At 33.3% G+C, this 25,243-nt stretch overlaps 1 protein-coding gene across 1 annotated transcript in view; it reads right to left on the bottom strand.

Moving 5' to 3' along the window:
• Window positions 1-585: 585 nt before the first annotated feature.
• The window catches only part of LOC128991989 (acetylcholinesterase-like), a 347,082-nt gene continuing 322,424 nt past the window's right edge, over window positions 586-25,243 (bottom strand). Inside the window, exons 4-11 of the mRNA XM_054415314.1 lie at window positions 11,424-11,479; window positions 9,090-9,233; window positions 7,870-8,036; window positions 6,685-7,579; window positions 5,749-6,014; window positions 4,976-5,129; window positions 3,971-4,146; window positions 586-3,135 (exon numbers count right to left, since the gene is read on the bottom strand). Coding sequence (XP_054271289.1) covers window positions 3,017-3,135; window positions 3,971-4,146; window positions 4,976-5,129; window positions 5,749-6,014; window positions 6,685-7,579; window positions 7,870-8,036; window positions 9,090-9,226 — 1,914 coding nt within the window. The 5' untranslated portion in view covers window positions 9,227-9,233; window positions 11,424-11,479 and the 3' untranslated portion in view covers window positions 586-3,016. The remainder of the gene's footprint in view (window positions 3,136-3,970; window positions 4,147-4,975; window positions 5,130-5,748; window positions 6,015-6,684; window positions 7,580-7,869; window positions 8,037-9,089; window positions 9,234-11,423; window positions 11,480-25,243) is intronic.

Genomic DNA, 25,243 nt, shown 5'->3' with positions numbered 1-25,243 from the left:
CAAAAACTCTACTTATCTAATTGTATCTCTAATATTTTTTACAGTAAGCCTGAAGTTTTGTGATGGAAACAGTACAATAATACGATAGAAAGCTTGGGAATCGATCGAACGCCTCAACAGTAATCAGCCACACTGCCTAAACCACTGAGAGGAACAAATGTGAGTTTGGGCGCAGCTTGACAACTATCTACCAAGTTTGTGCATTCATTCTACCTCAACGACTTGCTGGATTTACATATTCAATGACAAAGAACTTTCTTATTCCTTTTCCTTTTTATTTGTTAATTATGTTAAGCTGGTCTTTTCAGGATTAATAAGTAACCTGAGTTGCTTATCATTTAAATGAAAGTTTGCACAATTGAATTATTTTATCTTTACAATACCTAGGGCCGAAAATGAGGCACACAATTGCAATTCTTTTCTATTTAAATTGATACTGACTCTTGCCATATTTTTGAAAAGCCTTTCCATTGCACGTCTTTATGGCAATTTATATTTTCTTACTCATATTATACTAAAAGACCCTTTAAATGTAGCTGTCCCCAGAAGATATTATTCTTAAGTATGGAAACAATAAAAAACACGTTTGCAAAGATGGTATTTAGCTGTATTTCAACAGAACTATACAATAATACGGTGAAGGCCGAGTCATCAAACAGTTTATAGAATGCAAAGCACTATACAATAACATAACATATATACAATACAGCTCATTTACCTATAGATTATATACAATTAATCGAAAAACAACTATGACATACTCTCTGATATCTTGCACACCTAAAGCAGACCGACATAACGGTAAAACAGTCAGCTAAATAATAATACAATTGAAAGTCGTTGGTAAAGATAAATTATTTCTTAATATCAACAGATAAATTTACATAACCTCTGTTAAGTGTAAATCTATTAATCTTAAAAAATATACTAAGTTGAATAAAGTTGATTATTTTGTAATGAATAAGCGCATTAAGTTATTTAAATATTAAATATTGTAATCAAATTACTATTGGCTTTGAATCTGGCAGCTAATTGATTGAGATCAAACGGAATATTCAAACTAACGACTTGCTAGCTTTTGAAATATATTGAAAATAAATTAGGTATGTAATAATATTTTGATTGCTTAAATATTATTTCTTATTATTATATAAATTAGGTCTACATACACTGTGATACAAAATCACCCCATAAATACTTAAAATTATATCATATACTCTTGTAGTTTAAAATACTTTTCGAGCTAAATACTGGTTAAAAAATTTTACAAACAGCTTACTATTACCTATTTTATCAATGTGAAAAGTATGATTTATAAAAGTTAAGAAAAATACCTTAGTCGTAAATACGATGCTACAAATTGTGCTGTTAATGAGAATGATTTGTGCCAGGGCCGCAATACTCGTATTTATTAAATTGAATGTGAGTTTCTAATTTGGCCTTTCAAGTGTGTGTACGCGAGCCTTTTAGTAAAAACGTAAAGTTTCTAGAAACCATTTGATGAACGATACAGTTTGAGGAAGCGGAAAGCTCAAGCGCTACTGTACATTGATAGATACAGAAAGAAGAAAAGGGAGAAACCTCATGACCTGTGTAGGATATGTACATTCAAGTTCAGTCTTGGAGCTGTGTATGACACAATTTATTATAAATTTGTCAAATTTCTTATTTATTTTACTCCCTTAAAATTATTGGTATTACAAAACATATAGGATTCATGAAGTTGATTTAAAACCAATAAAAATTCTCAACTTTTTTAATTTGCTAACAAATCTTATGTGACTTAAAAAACATCTGTAAATTGAATGTGTAATCAATTTGTTTTTAAAAGTAAGTTTTTTTATCCCAAAAATTACTGGAAAAGTAATGAGCAATTTGTAATTAGCTGAAATCATGAAAAAAGTTACCAAAATTGGATATTTTTATATTTTCATTGCTTTAACACTAATAGTTGGTTTTGAATAGAATTAAAGTTGTGTTAAGTTTTCAACCATAATTGAACGTGTTTAGTATTCGATTTCACTGATTTTAATTGTATCGACTTATCGCGTTATGCTTTCGTTAATAATACAGCTCTAAAACTGCACATTTGGATTGTGTGTCGATCGCTAGGAGGCTCCTCCCCCCAATAAAGCTTTTAGTCCCAATGCTCCAGTGACCGACGAGGATATGTTAGGGTATGTACATTGTCGTCGTCGCCACACTAAATAAACACTTGTTCAGTGTACATATGTGTATATGTACATAGTGGATGAAAATATATGTATGTGTATACATTCATTGGCAGGCAAGTAAAATACAATTTGCACGTATTTGTGTATCCATCTACTTAAATCGCTAAAACTATGCAAATCTATGACCAAACTAAAACTCCAAAGTATAGTAGGAACCTTATTATTGTTTCCTGCAGATGCAAGTTTGGTAAAGGTTTTTGTGCTGAGGTTTCGTTATTTGTGCCGGTAAAATATCCAAAAAGTTAAATAAATTATTGAAATTTAGTGCAATGTTTTTAACTTTTTTGTTAGAATATTGAAATATGTTAAGCTTTTGTGTATCTTTAAAATTAAATACTTTAAATAGTTCGGAAATGGGGATCAGCGTTAAACTATTCATTAAAGGATCCGACTGCATACAACAACAAGACAAACATTAGGAAAGGCCACTAAACATTTTACTTTCTCATTGTAACATCCCTAACACGACAAGTGAAGGTGGTTGACTCGGTGATGACGCGGCACTACGGTCATAGCAGCGACGACGATTACACTAGTGATATCTGTTTATACACTTTTATACACTCTCTATGTTACACGACTGTCTGTGTGAACTCCGTGTTCGGCGGCAATTCATTATAGTTCATAATATTACTTATTGTCAAACTCAATATCCTCAAATAACAAATAAAATAAATGTCATCTACGCTTTAAAACGAAGCGAGATCCCCCTGAACACGGCGTTTAGGGGAGTCGTCGCCGGTATGTACAATCTATCGGCTAGTCGCACTACGAGGAGCACTTTACACGAGCCACGCGCACAGCGTGAGTGTGAGAGAGAGAGCGAACAGCGTGACGTGTGATATCTCCATCACGCTCGCCACGCCTGCACACGTCTCCACAACAGGCGCCTGCAGCTTCTCTGTAACAGAACACACAGAGTGGGTCACAACAGAGAGTGGGGTCAAGTCAAGTTGTTTGAACTATATACAACACATTAAATTTATTATTGGAATCTTCAAAGAAAAATATCGTTTGTTGCAGCTAATTAAGACAATGGAGTAATAAAATACGTCTCGCATGTAAAACATGTTTCTATGATGCACACATAATATGTGGCGTGGTTTCCAAGCAGTATAATTTAATTTTCTAAGAATTCGATCTTGCACAACGGTATATCAAAATGTTAGTCAGCAAAATAAGATTTAGAGGAGGCAAGTAGTTATTCCTGATTTTATTTGTAAATCTCTGGTTAAATAGCAATGGCCCGATTTTTCGTGATTTGTAAGTTTCTAGTATAAAAGCTTAGAAACTTAGATAATTATCTAAAAAATCTTTATTTTCTAACGTTTTAATATGAATATAATTTTAATTAATACTACCTAGTACCATGAATTGAATTGTTTTATTTTATAAACTCAACATGTTTCGGCCCATTAAGCCATTTCTAAGAGTAAAATTATATCTAACCTCACTATATACAAAATAAATTGATTAATAAATCTATTTTGATCAAATATTGTGGATGTAAAATAGCAGCTGATACTGAAGGCTCCCAAAGTAAAATTGATTTGGCCAAAGGTGAGGCAAAGTCCAGCATGGTTTTAGATTTAAATTTTGGATTTACCGTTGTACTATTAAATGTGAAAAACCGTATGGGGAGAACTCATACACGATATTAACATTTTTAGACTTGAATGTAGATGTTCATTTAAAAAAGCTTATAAATTCTTTTGGTTGAGTTACATTCCACATACCTGTGGCAGCTATTAGTTGCGGAAGATATTTCTTCCAGAAGGCGCACTGTTTAAGCCTCGGCCCCCGGCCAGTGGCCGTGGAGTTGACGTCCAGAGTGAGATACTCTCGACCATAGGCCGTGTGGACAGGCCAGTAGGTAGCTGTCCAGGTCCCGTCCTCCGACATGCTGGGGTTTCTGGGTCAAAACATTTCATCATCAGACGTCAGTAGAATGCGAGAGATTTTAGTAAAATCGTTAGCAGTTCTCATAGTACCCTCCGCAAGATAGTAGTTTGGGTATGCTACAGAGCCCATGTGAGGTTTTGGGACATCTTTCCCACTTTGATACCAGCTAAAAATACCTTCTGACAAAAAAAAAAAAAAAAAAATGGTACTTACGTATTATACGGAGGCCACTTATTTTACAGCGCGCTGCGGTGGTTAGGTTAGGTTGGTCTATAAATATGTTTGTAGGATTTTCCTACTTTCGTTATGAATCGAACCAGACAAGTCATAAAAGCTTCATGATGACCAAACCTAACCGCCGCAGCGCGTTGTATAAGGGTGGCCTGCGTATAATACTTAAGTACCAAAAAATTATTAAGGGAACACCTGATACCCGATTTTAAGTAAACAAAAATAATGCATGTGAGATATCAATCACAAGGTGATTAAGGATGAGTAGTTCATTTTAGAACGACTTCCCTTGCTGTACGCTAAAATACGTACTTAAAACCCTTGTCAATATAAAGTAACCCTATAAACGTGAGTTGTAATAGAAACGATTATTTTCTGAATGACCAATATTTTGACGCAATTAACCGGTAATCAATGCTTTTAGTAAAATTATCCTCTGTATTTTGTTTGTTAGAATGAAATGGCTTTTCGTTTACTTATTTTGTATAAAATACTTGAAAGAAAGTGTATAGATCAAGATAAAAATTAAATTAAAAAAATGAATTAATTACATATCATACTACAGTCCCATTTTTTAATATCTCTAATTGACTTGTTGCTTAAGTTACCCAGTCTTAGCGAAGTTTGCCCAGTAGCGCATCATGCGTCGACTGAGCTCCACCTCCTGAGGGTGGTAGTTGAGAACGGGGTTCAGGGGTTCCCCGAAGATGTAGTTGATCTCGTCCGCATGCATCACACCCGTCCATGATGGCCAGGGGTTTCCTAGAAATCATGTATTAAGTACTGTTAAGCTATTTTACTTTCAACTAGAATCAATTAGCCAGAAAAGTTAAAAATATTATGAAAGCACGTAAAATGTTCCCACACAAACAGGTTCGAAGTTTTGACTGTAAAATATTCATCTTAAATAATTAGGCGAGAGACTACGATTAGGTCATCATTGATGTCAAGAGCAAAAGAGTAATATGCATTGATGTTTGAATTATGAGATAAAACCCAGACTAGGGTTGTGAGTGCACATACGTTACTTTAGACATGGACAAACAAGCAATATTTCTAAAAAATATCGCTTGGGAAAGCTTCAATTATTTTTCTACGAAAGGCCTTACGCCCGACTTGCTTGAATGAGTGAGACTTGATTGTTCACTCTTTTGTAAAAAAAAAAAAAAAAAAACTTTCAGAACCACGTATGGAAGTACAATATCCACAATACATAATGAAATACGTTACATTTCTCAAACATATATACCACTTGACATCTATCGAATTACCGAAGAGTTGCCTAAAAGCCACTAAAGCCCTAAAGCAAATACCATGTCTTTTACGTTCCTCTTAACTAAAAAACTAATTCCATGCCAACATAAATTAAAAGAGGCCTCACCTATACTGCGGTATTTGAAGTAGTACATGTAGACGTTGTTGCCAGTCTCGGCATATCTGTGAGCGAACTCGTTGACATTGCAGGTGAAGTGATAGTCTCCTACCATCTTGTCAAGGGCGTCTCTGTTGCGTATAGGATCGTCAGGGTTGAGCCAGTCAGTATACTCAAACACGATGGCTTGACGAGCCACGTTGTTGACGTAAGGGTTGAGTTCGTGGACCGCGTGAAGAAATTCGTCTCTGTTTACGTACACGTTCTCTTCTTTCCTGTTGGAATAATGCATTTATCAATTACTGTTGGTATTCTAGTTATGCTGTCCATTAGCACTAGACTTGTTAAAGACCTGTGAGAAATTGGGATGTATCGGACCTCTTTTTCTGAAACAACTTTAACAGGTTCAACATAAATTAACATATTAGTAGTTGTGGGGATGTTAAAACCTATTTCCTTCCTGTAGCCTATGATTGTTTTTGTTGTTGTGTTGTTGTTTTGCTGTTTATTTTTGTTTTTTTGCATCTTAATTTGACGCTGTCTATCCGGCATTGGCAGATCAAAGACGAAGAGGAGGTAATCAATGGTAATTGATTAAAATTATTTTTTTTTATGTACGGCAAATGATTTAAGTGGTCATTAAAACATAGGATTCTACAGCATTGTTTATTGGTACTATGTAGTAGACAATGGATAATTCTTTCACGTAATTCTCTGTTGTTATAAATACATCAAATTATTTGTAAAAGTTAATATGGCCATTACACACAACTAAAAAGGATCTGATTTTATGAAAATATGTCTGATTTGGAGAAGATAACAATCCAATTGAAATTAATGTTTTATTTTGTAGAGTTTTACTAATTGATAAAAAAAAGTATAAAAGTGCAGGGTTATATTTAAAACTGTATAATCTACTAAATATGTGTATTAAACATTACTCACCTAAAGAGCTCAGTGAGGTAGTATATAATAAAGTAGTATCCTTCCTCCGTGTTACTTCCCATTAAGATGTTTGTCTTCTTGAAGTTCTTGGTGGCAAGTGATCGCACAGGCAGGTCGTCCAGGAACGCTCCGTCTATAATAGGGACAAAAGGGAACTCACAAATCCCTAGAGTCCCCCACTCGTTCTCAACCAGTTCCGAGGCATTCTTCTTCCTCAAGCAGTCCACAGCCTCATTGATCTCGCCACGCGTGTGTGGACAACCTACAGCCTCAGCGAGTCTAAGTCCTCTCAGAATGCTCTCATCACGCGATATGATCGCCCAGGGCGCTGTCGCTGATCCAGACTCCATGATGGCCTGGCTAAACAAGTTTCTACTGAGGGGTGACAGAAGGTGAAGAGACACTGATACAGCACCGGCTGACTCTCCAAACAACGTCACATTGTGTGGATTTCCACCGAAGAAATGGATATTGTCGTGGACCCATTGTAGCGCCATCAGCTGGTCGAACAACCCCGCGTTCCCGGGGACTTCTGGCGAGTCAAAGAACAGGAATCCGAGTGAAGCTACGCGATACTGCATCGACACGTAGATAACATTCTCTTCTGAAACTAAGATCCGTGGGTCGTAGACGTCCAAGGTGGCGGATCCCGAGTAGAACCCTCCTCCGAAGACCCACACCATGACCGCGGCGTTGGTAGGACGAGGTTTAGGTGCCACGACATTCAGGTAGAGGCAGTCCTCGGATATCTGGGTATTTGGGTTCCACATCATCGCACCGGAGAAGTCTCCGAACACGGTGTCGAAGATTTGAACACAAGAGTTGGGCTGCTTGGTTGCATTGTAGACATAGTCCCACCGGTCGGGTGGTCGAGGGTGCTTGAACCGCAGTGGACCTAGAGAACAAATAAACTGTCTTAATATTGTACCAGTATAACAGACTTTCTGTAAGTATTACCTTGTATTACACACGTAATAATCACGACGATAGTTTTGCTTACACATATTAAAACTATCTACGAAATCACGTGTTCCCATAAGCCCATCAATAGATTAACTATCAATTTACCACAATTGGAAGCACCAATTTATAAACAGTAAATAAATTTATAAATTTATAAATTTATATATTTATAAATTCACCATGGAATTTATAAACAGGTTCAGTACAGATTTATGAACTTACCTATGGGTTTTTGTGCGTAAGGTATGCCCAGCCAGGCGTCCACTAGTTTGCCTGTAGCTGCTGTCATGGTCTGACCTCTCACTTTGCCCTTGAGCGTGTGTATCAGCAGTGAGTCCTCCGGCGCGGGCGCGTCCTCTACCGCGTCATCCGTCATGTCCATATCGTATCTGCACAGTTACATTCGGTTTAAATTGTTGTACAAAATACATTCTCTCATCATTACTTTTAGATCTTGAAAAACTTTACCTATACAAAGCAATAATGAATTTTAATTCTTCTAGCATACCGTTTTCATATTTCACCGACATTAGACGTTTTGTATTTTAAGTAAGCAACAGAATAGTAAAATAAATATTAAGAGGCCTTACATTGCATACGGTTTATGCGTTTAGTACATTTTGTGAAATTTATGATATCCTGAAAAAAGCAAATGGAAATAAAGCAAGAAGATGACAAAAAATCAAATGCTTATCCAATTTTTAGTTTAAGACACTGTATCAACTCAAACAGAAAGATGAAAGGACAAAACAGTGAAACAAGAAAAGATCAACACACAACTCACTTCCACGTAATCAGGGGGAGTGAAAACTGAGTAAAGTAAAAGCTTTTGCCTGTGTCACGGACAAACAACGTTAGGCCCAGTAACGCAATGAAGGCCCTGTGAACCAACCAGTGTTTGTCTAGGCAAGGGTTTTAAGAGAACTGTCTTCAAAGATAAACACATGTACTGCAACGACCGGCCGCTTTTGTGCTTATAAAGGGTATAGGTTATTTAAAGATTCTACGCTATTAAATGCCATGTAGTATAGAATGTAATGCTAATATGTTTGAAATTTACTGATCAAGACTGGTCTTAATCTTTTTACGGACACAAATATTAGGTTTAGATATTTTTATACCTCGTTACCTAAAACCACAATGCAGTTGAAGATAACGAACACTTGATTGGTATGCAATATATTTTAACTCCAATTGTCACTGTCTTAATTGTTATTTTACTGCATATAGATAGTGTCAAAATTCTACGTACCTAAATATGAATTTAAAACAAAGTGAGATGACATATGAACCAACTTTAGACGGGACAATTATTTGTTAATAACCCATCAAGGACAGCTGGGAATAGCTTGGAACCATCAAAAAGGCCTAGAAATTTATTAAGATTGAACCGGGAAACCCTTCATTAATATAACCTAAAAAACACTAAAGTTTGCATATACCGAGAAGGGATGTCGAGCGGGGGCAGTCTGTCGGGCGGAGGTGCGGCTTGATGGCGTGCATGTCTCAGTGTCGCAGCGAACCCGCACGTGCATGTCATCGTGCAGAGCAGCACGTACACAGGACACAGCCACACCATGCTCACCCTGAAACACATAAGCAGGTTGATCACTAGCATACTAAGGTCTTTCTGAAACACATAGTTGGTTGGTCCCTGTACGTCATTAGCACGTACACAGTATACAGTTGCACTATGCTCATTCAAAAACACATAGGTTGTTAAATTGATACAATTGTAATAAGTCCACCCTGAAACGTATAAATGATTGGTCACTGTACATTATTGGCACGTACACAGGACACAGTCGTACCATGCTCTTCCCAAAAGACATGTGTTCAACATTTCACATCATAAGCATGCAAAAAAGAACCAGCTGCACCAAGCTCACGGAAAAATAAAACATTTGTTAATCACTATACATTATTTATTACCTTGTACCCATAACATGGTCTTACAATACTCACCTTACTCTTAAACAAAGCTTGTTCACCATTGTATATAACACATTATATCACATGCTAGATTCATTGTTACATAGGAAAACTTTTGTAACTCACCCAAAAGACATTTCACATGTGATATTTACAAGTATATAGCTTATATAAATACATTTGAATATATAAGCAACGTTTTATTCCATATTATACTTTTCATTTTAGAGAAATGTAATCATGTCGTCATTGTATGAAAAAGAGATACACACAAAGTTAATACAATTGAAAGGAACAGGCAATATTCATTAGCTAATGTTTCGGATTGTGTATTAAGTCTCTGTTTAAACTTTGTCAAGCAACAGAGTACTTATCTTGATAATGAATTTGACTTTTCTTTTTCTTCTCATTCTCAAGCCCTCCCCTCTTGCAATCTCTTAATGCTTCATGTTCGTTTTCATTTCCCAAACTTTATCTCCTATGTAGCAGTAGGGTTTTTTTGCTGTCAAAAATTCAATGGATTGGCTATATAAACTAAGGTTAATATATGTACACCTTAGATGCCTTTAGGGTAGCTATTTTATTTTTTAAGGAGAGCAGGAACAATGTCACGCACACATGAGGGTAATCTGTAGTGAGACTCCTGAATTAGCCGGGCTACTACATTGAGAGACCCTCTACTCTTTTGAAGCCAGATAATTTGTGGATTTTCCACCTGGGATAATTTGGCACATTTCTCCAGGTCATCCTAGACTTGAAGTGAAACCACAGCAAATAATAGAAAATATTATTTTCATATAATTACCTAACATACAAAACCGATCAAAACACGTACATGTTTTTTTATCTGCTCCATCAATTTCAAAACATAAGTTCGTTGACAAATTTGAATTAATATTTTATCAGAGAATGTTCCTTAGGTAAAAAAATATTAATAAGCGTTCCCACTGGAACAAACCGTGTACTGGAGGTACTTAAAATTCACTAGGACATAAGGTAAGAGTGATAACGAAGGTGCGGAAGGGTTAGAAACGTAACTAACCTAGTTAGAGCATCAAAGGGCTGAGCCGATGTTAAATTAGAAACACAATAAGGTGCTGAGTCGGGGCTTTGAACGGCCTTTGGGTCTATTGTATCTGTTTGTGATTAACTGTCTGACAAGAACAACACGTAGACTGACCATACACGTGTTGTTGGTGTTATTATTTTTATACAACTGAAGTGTAGTGCTTTAGCAATTTGAATTGAATGAATGAATTGAAAAACTCTTTATTGTTCTTTTCAAATACAACAGGTACAATACAATACATATTTATATACACTAAGATTGTACATAAGTATTACATGTTATTTTATTTATTCGAATATAAACTAGAAACTCAATACTCTTCACAACATAAATCTAACTAATTATTTTATTAAATGACGAACAATAAAGCCCTGAGGTTACAGAACCTGTACGGGAAACAAACATTTTTGGTAGTTGGAGCAACTCGTGGTTGGGAAGTCCAGCCCGTCACCATTACCACAGTAGTTTTATTACAAAATTAAAAACAATATATACAACTAGGCTTCAAACAGTAGCTTTAACACAGCAACCTATCACAACAAAACCTTGTCTACCTATCTACTTGAAAACTGACCCTATACTGTCAATCATTTGCGGCAAGTACACAAATTACTTAGACTACAGCTAGTGAAATATTATAATAATGTTTTAAGGTTTAACAACTATGGATAAACAGCTATTATAACCCTAGGTGATTGATTAAAGTGGAGGTTGACTAATATTTGTCTATATTTATTTAGGAAACAATATGCTATTTTATTTTATTTTTACTCACCCCAAAGTTTCAGCATTCACTTTTCAGACGTATAAGATAACACTGCATGGCTGGTCCTGCAACAAAATAAAACACAAATGAAAAAAAAAAAACTACGTGAGTAAAATACGAATTAATCAATATTTAATTTGACACAGAAAGAGTTCGATTGTAGTCCATCTTATATAAGCGAAAGAAAAAACAAAAATACAACTCAAATATTATCAGGAAGGAAGGTTTTGACTCAACAGTTATCCAAGTAATCAAAAACATTTTTTTCTTCTAAACGGATGAATAAAATGTGGACGTAATTTTGAAATGAATCATAAAAGCTAACGGGTGGAAATGCTCCTCGCCCGTGACTTATGTCCTTCTATTATCTTTAAACAATTTACGGTAATTTTCAAATAGGGATTGGCATGAACAAACACAAATCTTACACACCTAAAACAAGAACGATTTATCAAAATATTGATTAGTGGTTAATTAACTACAACCATGTATTACGAGAAAATGTTGCTTTCATATGTATACGTTTTGCAGCTCTATATGTATAAATGTAGGTAAACTGTGGAGATAGAATGTGAAAAATTATTTCTCCTCGTCAAAAGTGACATTATTCTTTGACTTTAAAGTTTGAAGCTGTACACAGGAATTGAAGTTGTTATTATTGACCTCTGTCTAGCTTACATCAAATCGAATTATCTGTTAACTGATTTTAAAAGATGATGTAAGAGCAAAACATGGGTGGGTTCAATGATATGCTAATACAAAATTAACATATTGTATAAATTAGTAAATCATGTGGTATTATGCTTACTTAAGTTCTATCATCACTAATCAAAACCACACGTACGTTTCATTTCAATTTCGTATCCGAAATTAAAATAATCTAAAACCAATGCACACCAAAGCGGATAGTTTAAAATATCAATACAAATAATCCTAATATACGAGGAGTACATAAATGTAGAGCTTTATAACGTGTACATATGAAAGCGGCATTTTCTCTTTCTACATGGTTGTAGGTATTTAACAACTAATATAGCCTACTCGTACACAAATATCCCACCCATGTCCTTAATCTGCCTGCGTTTCAACCAGGGAAAAGGCACTGAAAAAAATGCATTTAGAAATCTATGAAGTATTATAATATCTATTTATGATCACAGAACTAATTTTGTGTGTTATCTGTTTCAAAGAACAGTATATCTACTTATATAATTATGAGTATGACTGCTCCTGAGCTTTAGAAATTATCGAATTAAGCTTTATATGCTAAATACTGAATGACGTTCATCACCAACACCAAAACAATATTTTTTTTTCATTTTCTCTCCTTACTTTTTAAAATGCTTTCATTTCTACTTTTTCAAACAACAATTCAAATTAATGAAACTGGGTATTTAAAGAAATAACTTTCAGCATAATCAGTGGTAGTAATACAACCAAGTTGATATTTTATCGTCACAAAACTTCCCATGTTTCTATTTCACTGTGACACAGCACTGCAATGCTCAGATAAAACTACTCGGCTGAAAGTAATACATAAATCATAAACACATGTTTGAGTAGCGGTAGATGCTATTCTACAAACATTATGTAAGTTTGACAGGTCTATAACATGATTCGCCCCATGTTGAATATTACATGGTTGTGTGATTTGCTTTACACGCGTGGTTCTGATGCATATTTCATGTCTGTTAACACTCGCGGTAAAGAGGTGGTGGATATTCCCCCCGTGGCCTCAGCCCTTCCACACACACAGATATACATCTGCTACTGTTATACCCCCTCGTGTGTTGTTTGATCATTTTTTTGCAGCTTCGAAAGGATGTTTTAATAAATATAATTTGTTATCCAAGTTGGACAAAGGTTATAATTTGGTTTGAGATTAATGTATAAACACGGAAAAGCACAGTGTTTAAGTGTTGGTAAAAATATGTTTGGAACATTAAAAAAGTATAAACCCCTTAAACTGCGTTGTAAATTTAAAATTAGATGAAGAGATGTCGTTGGAAGTTATTCATCATCTTCGTGGTCTGATGGTGTTTGTTATGCATATATGAAACCGGTTACCATTACCCATATCCCGTAATACTGATGAAGGTAGATGGACAAAAGTCTTCTAAATTTTAATTTTATTCAAATGAGTTTATTTCATATCCATGGATAAAAATACATTTTGTTTGCCAAATTTAAAAACTTTGTCTTACAGAGATTGAAACATGGTAATAACATGAGAATATTTGCTCTTTTTACTCGTTTTCATAATATCAGCATCATAATAGTAATATTTGTACTAAATGGTAAAACTATTTTCTATTGGATTTAAGTTTTTATACAAGTCACCTATACTAGATTTTCCAAACAGAGAATTGGACTTTTCAGTCTTTTCGTCGTACAACTTGACTAGCGATTCGGTATATTTTTGAAGTTTTACTTTCAGTTTTGATTGGAATGTAAATGTGTGATATACACGTATATTCATCGTTTGAAATGGAATATGGCATTCAGTTGAAATCGGTTTTATAGGTGTTTTCAATCTTATAATAATCCATAAATGAATTGTTTACAACCCTCTGAGAGATGCATGTTATTAAACTTTTACTGTACTAATCTCGGCTCAGATGTCTTCACGAAAAAAAGTGAAAACCCTAGGGGTATTTGTTGATTACCTTGATTTAGTAAGAAATCAAGTATGTTGTGAAAAAACAGAAAACTATCATATTAGAGCTATCTAAAATGTTCATTATATGTTTTTTTATGCGTTAGTCAACATTTTGTAAGAGAAAATACTTTTATCCCCTAACAAACTAGATTGTACTTCAACAATCCAGCTAGCCTAATGATGAAGAGCCACTCAGTAGACTTAAAGGATTATCCCAAGAGCAAATATTCGAGAAGCTTTCCCCCGGCCTATCACGACTGTCGTGTTTGGATTACCAATTTTCACCTTCCGAGTTTAAATTTCCAAATGAAAGGGATTGTTTAAATCGTGATTTATTCTCGAGGTGACATTTTAAAGGGTTCCTTAAATCATAACAAGTTACAATTTTTAAAAAATATCCACTATAGCTAACGTATGAATATTAGGTAAAAATTCAATCTTTCTAGAATGTTTTAATAACATATATCGAGCGAGTGCAGTATACTTGACTAGACTTGATCTTAGTGTAAAAATGCCAGGGTGTAGCTTGTAAATGTGTTTGAGCCATAACATTTAAACACTTAACTACTATTGGTGGAAATGTTACTCAACTCCCTCTCCCCCAGAGAAACGGCTTCTAGGAACCACTTAAAAGGGCCTCATGAAACAAGGTTGAGCATACAAACCATAACATTTATTCAATGGAAATATATTTAACCGTTGCAGCTATTATGAGGTAATTGTATTGAACTAACATAGATAAAACATCCTTCAAAGATAAATACAATATAATTAATTGGAATAGTTAAATTGAACAGAAAGTCATGTGACAGTTAGACTGACGAACTAGGCGAATCAAATTGTAACATATGGCAAAGAGTGGGGCATGTTGTATTTGTGATAGTGAACTAATGGCCAATTATTTTTCTCAGCTGATACGTAAATATCCAGTGAACCTTAAAAATGTTTATTTACAACTTGTGTTTAAAGAAAAAGAGTTACTCCGAAAACAATGAAAACAGGTTGAGAGAAGTTTTGCGACCAAGATGTCGACCCACTTCCCTGCCTTTTAATCAGTTACCGGAATAAATCAAATCCAGTTCATTAGGCAATCAAAAGAGTAATGTCGAATAGGCCTAATAACGCAAAACATTTTGAAACATGATTGAGACAATTCCAACACTCTGCGTTTATGAAGTTTCATGACTTTAACTAAAAAAACATTCACCGATTTAATTGCGGACTCAAATACAAATGTTCAGCTTAATATTGTCTGTAGGATAAGCATTCAGTGACAAGTACAGGTTCCGTCCTCAAAATTTTCTAACGGTGTTATGTTTAAGTTAAAAAAATTCTATCTTAGCAAAATATTACTTTAAACTTTGGACTATATTTTTAACATTTATATTTCACAGTGGTTGAAACTCTGCACTTTATAATATTACATTTTCACATAAATATAATTTTATACCATGAAAATGTATATTTATTACTTAAGAGTGTAAACAATTGTAAATCATGGAACAATGGATTCTGTTTTGTTCGCATTGTAGTTGTAAACAGAGAGAGGAAGAGTATTAGCAGAGACACCGGAGATAGATTGTGTGATCAATCCAGGGATTCGTTACTTTGTCCACGAGTAACAAAACGTTTGTCCGAAACAGCGAGTGAAAACAAAACGTAACTATTTGTAATACGTATAAATAATAGTTTTAGAGTCTAAATGGTCTCAATTACCGAAACCATTTCATTTTACTTAAGAGGGTTCCACCCACCGCTGTTTACCATGTATGGTACTACAAATAAGAACCTCCTGGCATTAAGTGTTTATCGAGTTGAAATAAACAGTAAAATCAAAGATCCAAACTAGGTACTGGCTGAACTGAAACTTTATGATTGTTTTTAAAGTATTTACAAAATCATTTTGAAAATCCGTAAAATTAGTCTTTTTCACATGTGATTTTAGCTTCTAAGTAATAGTTAAACATTTTTTGCTCCACCCACTGCAAGCAGAAAACCCAGGTTCTATGTTAAGAGCAGAAAAAGTACACAATCATTGAAAAAATATTTTTAGAATGTTGAGAACTTGTACCGTAGAGACATATTAGCATAGCCACCATCTTGAATTGACCAGGAAGAACCCTCTTAAATAAGCTTTTTTTATACTCATACTATGAATAATACTCGGTTTTAATATGATATGATTATTTGATAGTCGTAACACATCACCCTATGGCTATAAATAACGGGATCTTTCAAACGTCCACAATATATTGTAAACCAATGAACAGGAAAACTGGCTGTCGCTCAAACTCGCGCTGTCAGCAAAATAAACTATCTCGTGTCCAGTGTGAGATGTTGGTTCGTTCGATATTTATATTTTCCCTTAACACCACCTTTATGACGTTTGATAGATTTAAATGTCAATAAATAAATGTAAGAGTGAGTAGAGCCTGACTAAAAATTTTATACATGAACGAATAATGGTCGAAATTTTTGAGTTATTAATAGTTCAAATGATTTCCAAAAACAATCATTGCCCTGTTAAGTTGGCAGAAGTTCGTTTTGAGCAGCAACCACTAATTATTAGCCTATTAGATGCATAGTAACACGTATATTGATAGTAATATAATATACCTTTTTATCATAAGATGGTTGTTTAATAGTTTTCTCGTTTTTTAATGGTCTAAGCCGTTCTTCGAAAAAAAATTATAAAATGTTTAAGTACGTAAAAGTTAAATTAAAATACCTCTGTTTTTTTTTGTTAATGGCTATGGAAAATAAAAAAAATAATTTAAAATTCATATTTTATTAATATTTTATTTTATTACTAGTTTATTTTAAGTTTGCATAAGCTTCTTGTATTTTTAAGTTTGCTTGTTTATGGATTTATAAAATATATGCCTATATATTTTGATGAAATTTTGCAAATTGGATTCATCCATAAATAAAAGGAGTATAGACATACTCTATACTCCTTTTATCTATGATTCATCCTAATCTTTTAACATTTAATTATTACCTTATTATGTTCCCCGTTGCAGCAAACCTAAGTACTATTAAACCAGTGTTATTTAAATAGGTGATAAATCTTACTTGTTTAAAGAAATAGTGAAAATGTCATGAGGATGGAATTCGCTTATTCTAATTTCCATATTTGATTCTAATACCTGGGGACATGTGTTTAAGATGGGTAAGAGATCTAGGAATAACAGACTGTCTAACTATTAAATTTAAACTTTTAACAGTACATTTCGTTAAACACATGTCCATACTTGTACTGACAATCACATTCGTGATTATAAAATGACAAGAATAAAGGTAAAACAATTTACTTTATTTGTCATAAAATATACACGTAGCCTCCTTATGTGGAAGGATTGTTACGATGGTCATAAAGTTTACGAGGTCCAATAGGCGATGGCTGGATGGGTCATAAATCTAGGTATGTAAGGATAACATTGGCTCACTGGCGAGAAACATGCTACCATAACTGTCTGGGCGGTGGTCAACTGATAACAAAACTGCCTAGATAACGGAACTGTTCACTGGGTGGTGTGAATACAGAGTTGATTTAGAAAAAAACCCTGTAGCATCTACATATTACAATGCATTCATGTAAATGAGGACTTAAAAAATCATCTAAATAGAATAGCATGAGAAAATATTTAATTTGACCACGAAAATGAAAACACATTACATCTTACTTTTACGTGAAAAAAATCTCTTAGTGTGACTATGCAGACATAGATTTTATTTAAATCTTAAGTACTTACAGTCACACAGCTACATTTTAGCGTTTACAGAAAAACATTTCAAAAGGCAAGTTATAAAATAAATTAATAACAAAAATACAATAATAAAATGTAATTGTTCACTAAAACACCTACTTCTCAAAATTGCTATAAATTCAACTTACATTATCAATACAGACTTACAAAGAGAGACATAATTACAAATTTGAAATGTCTAACACAATCGCCCTGAGGAACAAATTGTTAATTAATATAGCTTCAAGTTGACGTAAACTAATAAACAGTTTACTCTTCCTGACGTGACTAAAGCTACTTGTGCGCTCAAGGGATCATCCCAAGGTAAATATATGAGGGCTCTGTGTAATCAGTCCTGTATGTATTGGTAATTAGCACATTACAGAGTTTAGCCTCTCCCTTGTTATGAGGATTACATAAGGATTTAAAGGTGTCCTAGTTATGTCGGACCACTTTCATTCACTAATATGGTTGATATACTTTCAGTCTTCAAATTCTAATACTGTATATCCCTTTCAGCACATTGTTTTGCATACCTCATGATGTCGAAAATGCTTTTATTTAATTTAAAATAGTAAATTAAATAAAACTGATAACCATAGTAAACAGATAGAGCAGCCTACGTTGTTATGGGTGAGGTTCATAAGGTCCAAATTTCACAAAGTCCAATGGTTAAAATATTAATAAACAGAGCGTTTCACAAGGTCCAAATTTCACAAGGTCCAACGTTTAAAATATTAATAACAGAACGTTTCACAAGGTCCAAATTACAAAAAAGTCCAACGTTAAAATATCAAATGAACAGAGCGTTTCACAAGGTCCAAATTTCATAAGGTCCAAAAATATGACATTCAAATAATCACCGTTTCACAATGTCCAATTTTCCCAAAGTCCAATGTTAAAACATCAAATAAACAGAGCGTTTCACAAGGTCCAACGGTACAGTCTCGGCCAGAAGTCGCTGCAGAGGTTGACGTGGTTCGGTGTTTAGGCACTACACGATCTAGTGTTGTTGCCGCGCGTCACAAAACATCATTGTGGGTCCGTAGATACGTTGTAAAGAGTAAAAATAGTGGTATTTACCCCCTCCGCAGCAAACCTGCAGACTCATCGAAATTCCATTTCCCTTATTTGATTTACACTAGAATATCTCCTTAAAATGATCACATTTATTCCCGATTTAAATAGCATTAGTTTAACAGGTCACTTAGGCACTTAGGTTTGCTGCAACAGGGAGTAATCAGTAATCAGTAGTTGAGCGCCGGCGGACGGTGCCTGCTATCTGACCGTGGCAACCACTGTAGAGACTTCTGGCCCAGACTGTACCGTTGGACCCTGTGAAATTTAGGCCTTGTGAAACGCTCTGTTTATTTGATATTTTAACGTTGGACTTTGTGAAATTTGGACATTATGAAACGGTGATTATTTGAATGTTATAGTTTTGGACTTTATGAAATTTGGACCTTGTTAAATGCTCTGTTTATTTGATTTTTTAACATTGGACTTTGTGAAATTTGGACATTGTGAAACGGTGATTATTTGAATGTTATAGTTTTGGACTTTATGAAATTTGGACCTTGTGAAACGCTCTGTTTATTTAATATTTTAACCGTTGGACTTTGTGAAATTTGGACTTTAAGAAACGCTCCCGTTGTTATTATTATTAGCATTTTATTTTTCATAACTACAACATTTTACTTCAATTGAAGAAAAGTTCCTTAGTGACCCAATAAAAAAAAATATTTAACAACTTTAGAGGGATTCCACAATAGATAAGTTAAAATATATTTTGAATATATAGTACCTAAATTAATAACACGGCAATAGATAATGTGATTGGAGTCCAGAGGATTAATATTCATAGTTGTTTAAGTATTTTTAGCTTAAACATAAAACATTTAAACGGAAAAATGCTCTGAACAAATGTTATCTAGCCTACATACGTTTAAAAAAGTGATGTCTATAAAGCCAAAAGTACCTATGGACTTTTGAGAAAACTACAAGTCACACCCCCATAAACCATATACTTAAAATGTTCATCATGACGAGAAACCTTGTGCAAAACTATCCATTGTTTCATAAATTGCCCTTTAAGGTCGTAAATCCTTTCTAAAGGGAACTTTCCATATACCTAATGTTAAAAATACCTCAGCTGTACTTATTTGTTTGTATAACTGTATTCTATTTTGTTTATTTCAGCTTATCTTTACCAATCAATATTAATATTAATATTAATATTAATACTTATGAAGTCAAACGGGGTGAAGCCCGTGTGTAACAGCTAGTTTGTTTTAAGAACAAGAGATAAATATTCGTATCCTTGCAAAAGGTCATACGAGTTCTTGGAATACAAAATGCCACTAGTTGTTAAAAGACATCCGTAAATACATTTTTCCTAAATAAATATAGTTAGTGTACTTGGGGCTTGGTAAACCAAGGTTGGTAAATACTTCAGGGCAATAGCAGATTTAGCAAATAATTGTTTTAGGTGATTCTAGAACATGAATTAATGACACATTTGAGAGCTACGTAGTTCTTTTTTACCATAACAAATCATTGATTTATACTAAAACGTTATCTAAATAATCGTAACAGGTATCCATGTTTACGCTGCAAACTACGTTATGATTTTATTGCAGCAATCATTCGTAGTACAGTTTTATGCGGCGATAACCAGCAAGTGGCGTGTCCAGGTGACGTTTTGATGACGTCATTAAAGGTTTGATATATCCTTCGTCGACCGTAAACCCTTAACATGGGTACGGTTGGGGACACGGTCCTCTTACATGGGACGAACACAATACTAAATAACGTATGCTGCAACTTGTGGTTTTATATTTGTGCAATAGAAAACAAATTTATACTGTAGTAGTCATCAAATTAGGTATTATTGCACACTCTTTCAATTCATTATGAAAATCCTGATCGTATTTGCACAATGATAAATTACTCTGGAATCAATATTTAACTAAAACGTAAATATACTATACTTGACCTGAAATATTCCTCTATGATTATACTTGACATTTAATATTGGCAAAGGCAACGAATAAAGTTCATACTGCTTAACAGAAGAAAATATGTATAGCCTATTTAATTTAAAAATTGGTTATCGTAAAGATAACATCAATCCTAAACTTTTTAAGGATATCTATGCTTATAATTGGTAACAGAACACTCCAATAGGGGAATACCCAATTAAAAGGTGCAATATAAACTATATATTTAATCTAAATACATGTTTGCAATTCCATCTACAAACAGCTGAGAGAGGCTGGGTATCATCAGACACATAGAGATGGATTGAACCACCAATCCCGAGAATCGTTTCGTCATCATTGAGAGACACAACTGAGAACCTTTCGATTGATGTGTGTTTAGTCGATATCGAAAACCAAGGAAAATGCCATACCTTAGCCTTAAATGGGTTGACACCAATATATTTTCAACCATGGATAACTAATGTGATGCTTCATTCATGACTTCTTTTACCAAACAATTAGTTTCTAGCGAGTCAAAAGGTTCCTCCACAATATATATATATATATATATTCCAGAAAAACTCACTTAAAGTGTTATCAAACAGAAGAAACAGTAAAAATTGGACGAAAGAGACTGCCTGAAATGTCAGATTTAATATCTAAAATATTTTATCAGTTCCTAATTTTAAACAACATAGACCGTCTAAACTAGAAACAATTTTAGTTATAATTACATTTTTAATAACGTATTTTGGTTCTCTAAAACATCTAAAAACCTTTATATTTATCGGTTGTATAGACCAAAAGTAGCAGGGATATCTTGAAAGATTTACTTTAGCATTCAGTCCTCTTTGCGTATTTATGCTTACAAAAATGTCTAATGTTGTGACGTTGTAATGTTGGTAATGATTTTATTTTATAATTTTGTATTCCAGAAGAAGTAGATGGGGTGGTCAACGGACATTCGGAGCATGACACGCACGCAGCATTCGTTTTTCTTTTTCCCTGAAGGATACTGCCTTTTTTGTCAGAGTTATCTATTATGGCTTTAGCATTTTCAGTATGATTAAACAACCTATCAGAGATAAGCTTAATCAATGGCTTTTCTCATACCCTCCTTCTGCCTTATTGCATTATTAACTGAAAAAAATTAAGCATGAATGTCAGACAAAAATAAACAATTCTCATGTTTTTACAGTTTTAAGAAAACATATTTATTAATTTATTTTTATACCTTATTTAAATTTACATTGTAAAAGAGTTTATCTGGAAATCATACTAAATATTATGAATATGACGTTTACGAACAGATACAAAATACTGTCCTATGACAAAAAGAGGGAAATATTGGTGCTGAAGAAAAGAAGACCGGAGAATCGTGAATTACTATAATTCATACATCATTTCTTTACAAAGCAATGCAACAAAGACTTTTATTACTTTCTTAGTTTGAGAAGTTAAAATACGGAATAGGCATAACTCTCTCTTACACTAATACATTTATATTACCTTTGGTTATGTAGCTTTACATATTCAATTTACTACTATGTAGCTGACAATATTTGTGTCCATGAGCTACATATATTATTAATACAATATCCAACTATACAAAAAGAAAAAAAAACATATTTACTGAATAAAATACATAAGGAACTAAATAACACTAAAATACCGACGCGAAAAATTATTATTAATTCACTTGTTAACAAAGGCTACTAATAAGATACTAAGATAATAAGATACTACTAGATAAGTATCGTCTACAAAAAACGAAAGCGTACTTTTTTATGAAGCTTAAGGGGATCCGCCACCTTTAAATGGTAATTTTTTTATTTTTTTCACATTTTTAAAAAATGTATTTTTTTTGTTCTGCATACTTTTCTGAATATGTGGGTGAAATTTGAAGACAAACTGACAAATTTTTTCTTTAAATAATATTAAAAAATAGAAGTTGTTACAAATTGCTATAGAAACGGTATGGCCTACTTTAAAGCCCATTTTCCGCAAGTTCTGTTTTTCCGTGTTTCTTATTACATATGTTTGAATAACTTTTAAAGTATTATAGATAAATCATAAAACTTTTTACCACTTGTTCCTTGCTATATTACTAGGATAATTGGTCATTAGAAATTGTATAGCTAATAAAATAAAATAATTATGATTTTTTTTAAATTTGTAAAATAAAAATTTTTATTTTACAAATATAATTGCTTGTAACTTTTTTTCTGAAATGGTATTTGAATTATAATGACCAAAAAGTTTCTAGGTATTAAGGATAAAAATAAATCAATAATCATTACAATTGATCAAAAAATAAAAAAAGTTATTCAAAATTTAGCAATGTACCTAAAAACGCTAAAATAAAACGCTAAAAATTTTTTATAAAAAAACCGAAAGGTGAAGAATAAATTTAAAACCTCAAAAGCTCATTAAATAAAGGTCCTAAATATAATACCTGCATAAAAAATGTCTAACTTACTAAATAAACAAATTGTCATTTAAGGGTGGTAGATCTCCTTAACAGGGATTGATATCTGTTAAAATGAGTGTCTTTATAAGTGTCAATACTGTTGATTTCAAATAATCAATGCTGATTATGGTTACACGCTCAAGTGAATATCACGTTGCAGATTTATGTTTAAATCCATCGTTGTAGTGTGAGTATTGTGTAATGTTTCAGTGTTGTGTTGTGCTTCAGCAAGATGTAATATTAAAATAACATACCTGGGATAACATTGTTTAATATTGAGGGATTTTCGTGGATTATATGATGTTGTCAATAGATCTACCTGTTGTATGGAAAAACAACTATTGCAATATAGTAGGCCTACATCAAATTGCAAACGTGATTGAAATGGGTTACTTAATTTGTTAAGAAGTTGTATTAGTCAAATAGTAGTAGTTTTAGTTATATTTATATACATTATCAAAATATTGTTGAAAAAAAAACTCTAAAGGTTGGAATTAAGCTGCAATATAACAGAGGACAATAATTGTCGTCAAGTTGATACACAATTTTTTTTATATTTTGTATTTAACTCCACGTTTTATGAAATTAACATGCGAGTTTAATTTCTGTTTTAAACAAATATTTCTATCAAAATATATGAATTGCAACAATATAAAATTTATTTAAAATATGGAATACAGACATTTTGAATTGTTAGGGGAACTGCAAGCAAACTAAAATAGCAATATTATTTCTCCAAATAAAAAAAATATCGTTGAAAGGGAATTTTGAAACGTTTTTAAAATAGAATTCATTTACAATAAAAGATAAATATATGGCATGAAACAACACGGTTTAGAAATTACTTTCCACTCTTTCAACAGCAAGTTACACAAATACACCCTCCACTGCTAACATGTTCGTTGTTTGTTTTTAAACTCTTTTACACTTTTTCGAGGGTATATTTTAAACCGAGGTGCTATTAGCCTGGAAAAATTAAAAAAAAATATGATTATAAACAACTATGATAACTTTTTCTTTAATCATTGTTTAGATCAGGTAAATATTTAAACTGACTTGAAAAATCTAGAACTTGAAAGTTAAGGATATCTTTATCTTTAAACATATGTTTTTAACCACTGATCGGGGAAACGACGACATTGATTTTTATTATAAACATGAGAAATAATACGGTTGAATTACCTTAAAGTAAATGGTTCGTTAATATGTAAATGTTTGTTCATATGTTATACGCTAAGTAGAAGTTACAGAGTATCTAAAATAATATACAATCTATTATAATATTTGCATTGTGTTCGAAATTCAAAAAAATTCAATTGTATAAAGATTTAACGTTTTGTAATCATAGCTCAACCAAGCAGTCTACTTAAAAAGGTTATAAAAATAGTGTTGTGCATGTGACATAATTATAGAAATTTTACGACCGGCCATTTCATTATAAAATTACTGTGGTACTCCTTTTGGGCACCCTTCGTGAGAATTTATCCGATAAGAAATCTGTTGTCATAAAAGTGTTGTTATGACAGTCGTAAAGTTTACCAAGTCCAATAGGCGATGGCTGGATAGGTCATAAATCTAGGTATGTGAAGATAACATTGGCTCACTAGCGAGAGACATGCCACCATAACTGTCTGGGCGGTGGTCAACTGATAACAACACTGCTTAGGGTAACTAGATTATGTAGGTTGAGAGTAATTAGTTGACATTTTGTAAGAAGATTAAATCCTGAGATAGAGAAAATCCAAAGTTTTAAAGAGCTATTCTGGCCATGCATATATTAACTTATACAGGGTGACAAAAAAGTCTGGAAACGGCTTGATATCCTTGTAACTAAATTCGTTGGAAAATTCAGACTTTTCACATCAACTCATATGTATAAAAACTACTTTTTGCAAGCATTATCATTTTTTTACCTTCACCAGGGGACGGCCCATGAGGAGTAGGTACTTATACGCATAGATTTATATGCA

The sequence above is a fragment of the Macrosteles quadrilineatus genome, unplaced genomic scaffold, assembly GCF_028750875.1.
Source record: "Macrosteles quadrilineatus isolate MER2022 unplaced genomic scaffold, UCM_ALF_1.0 Scaffold_4__1_contigs__length_99947679, whole genome shotgun sequence".
Classification (NCBI taxonomy): domain Eukaryota; kingdom Metazoa; phylum Arthropoda; class Insecta; order Hemiptera; family Cicadellidae; genus Macrosteles; species Macrosteles quadrilineatus.
The sequence above is the reverse complement of the archived record's forward strand: the minus strand, read 5'-3'. Positions and strand labels throughout refer to the sequence as shown.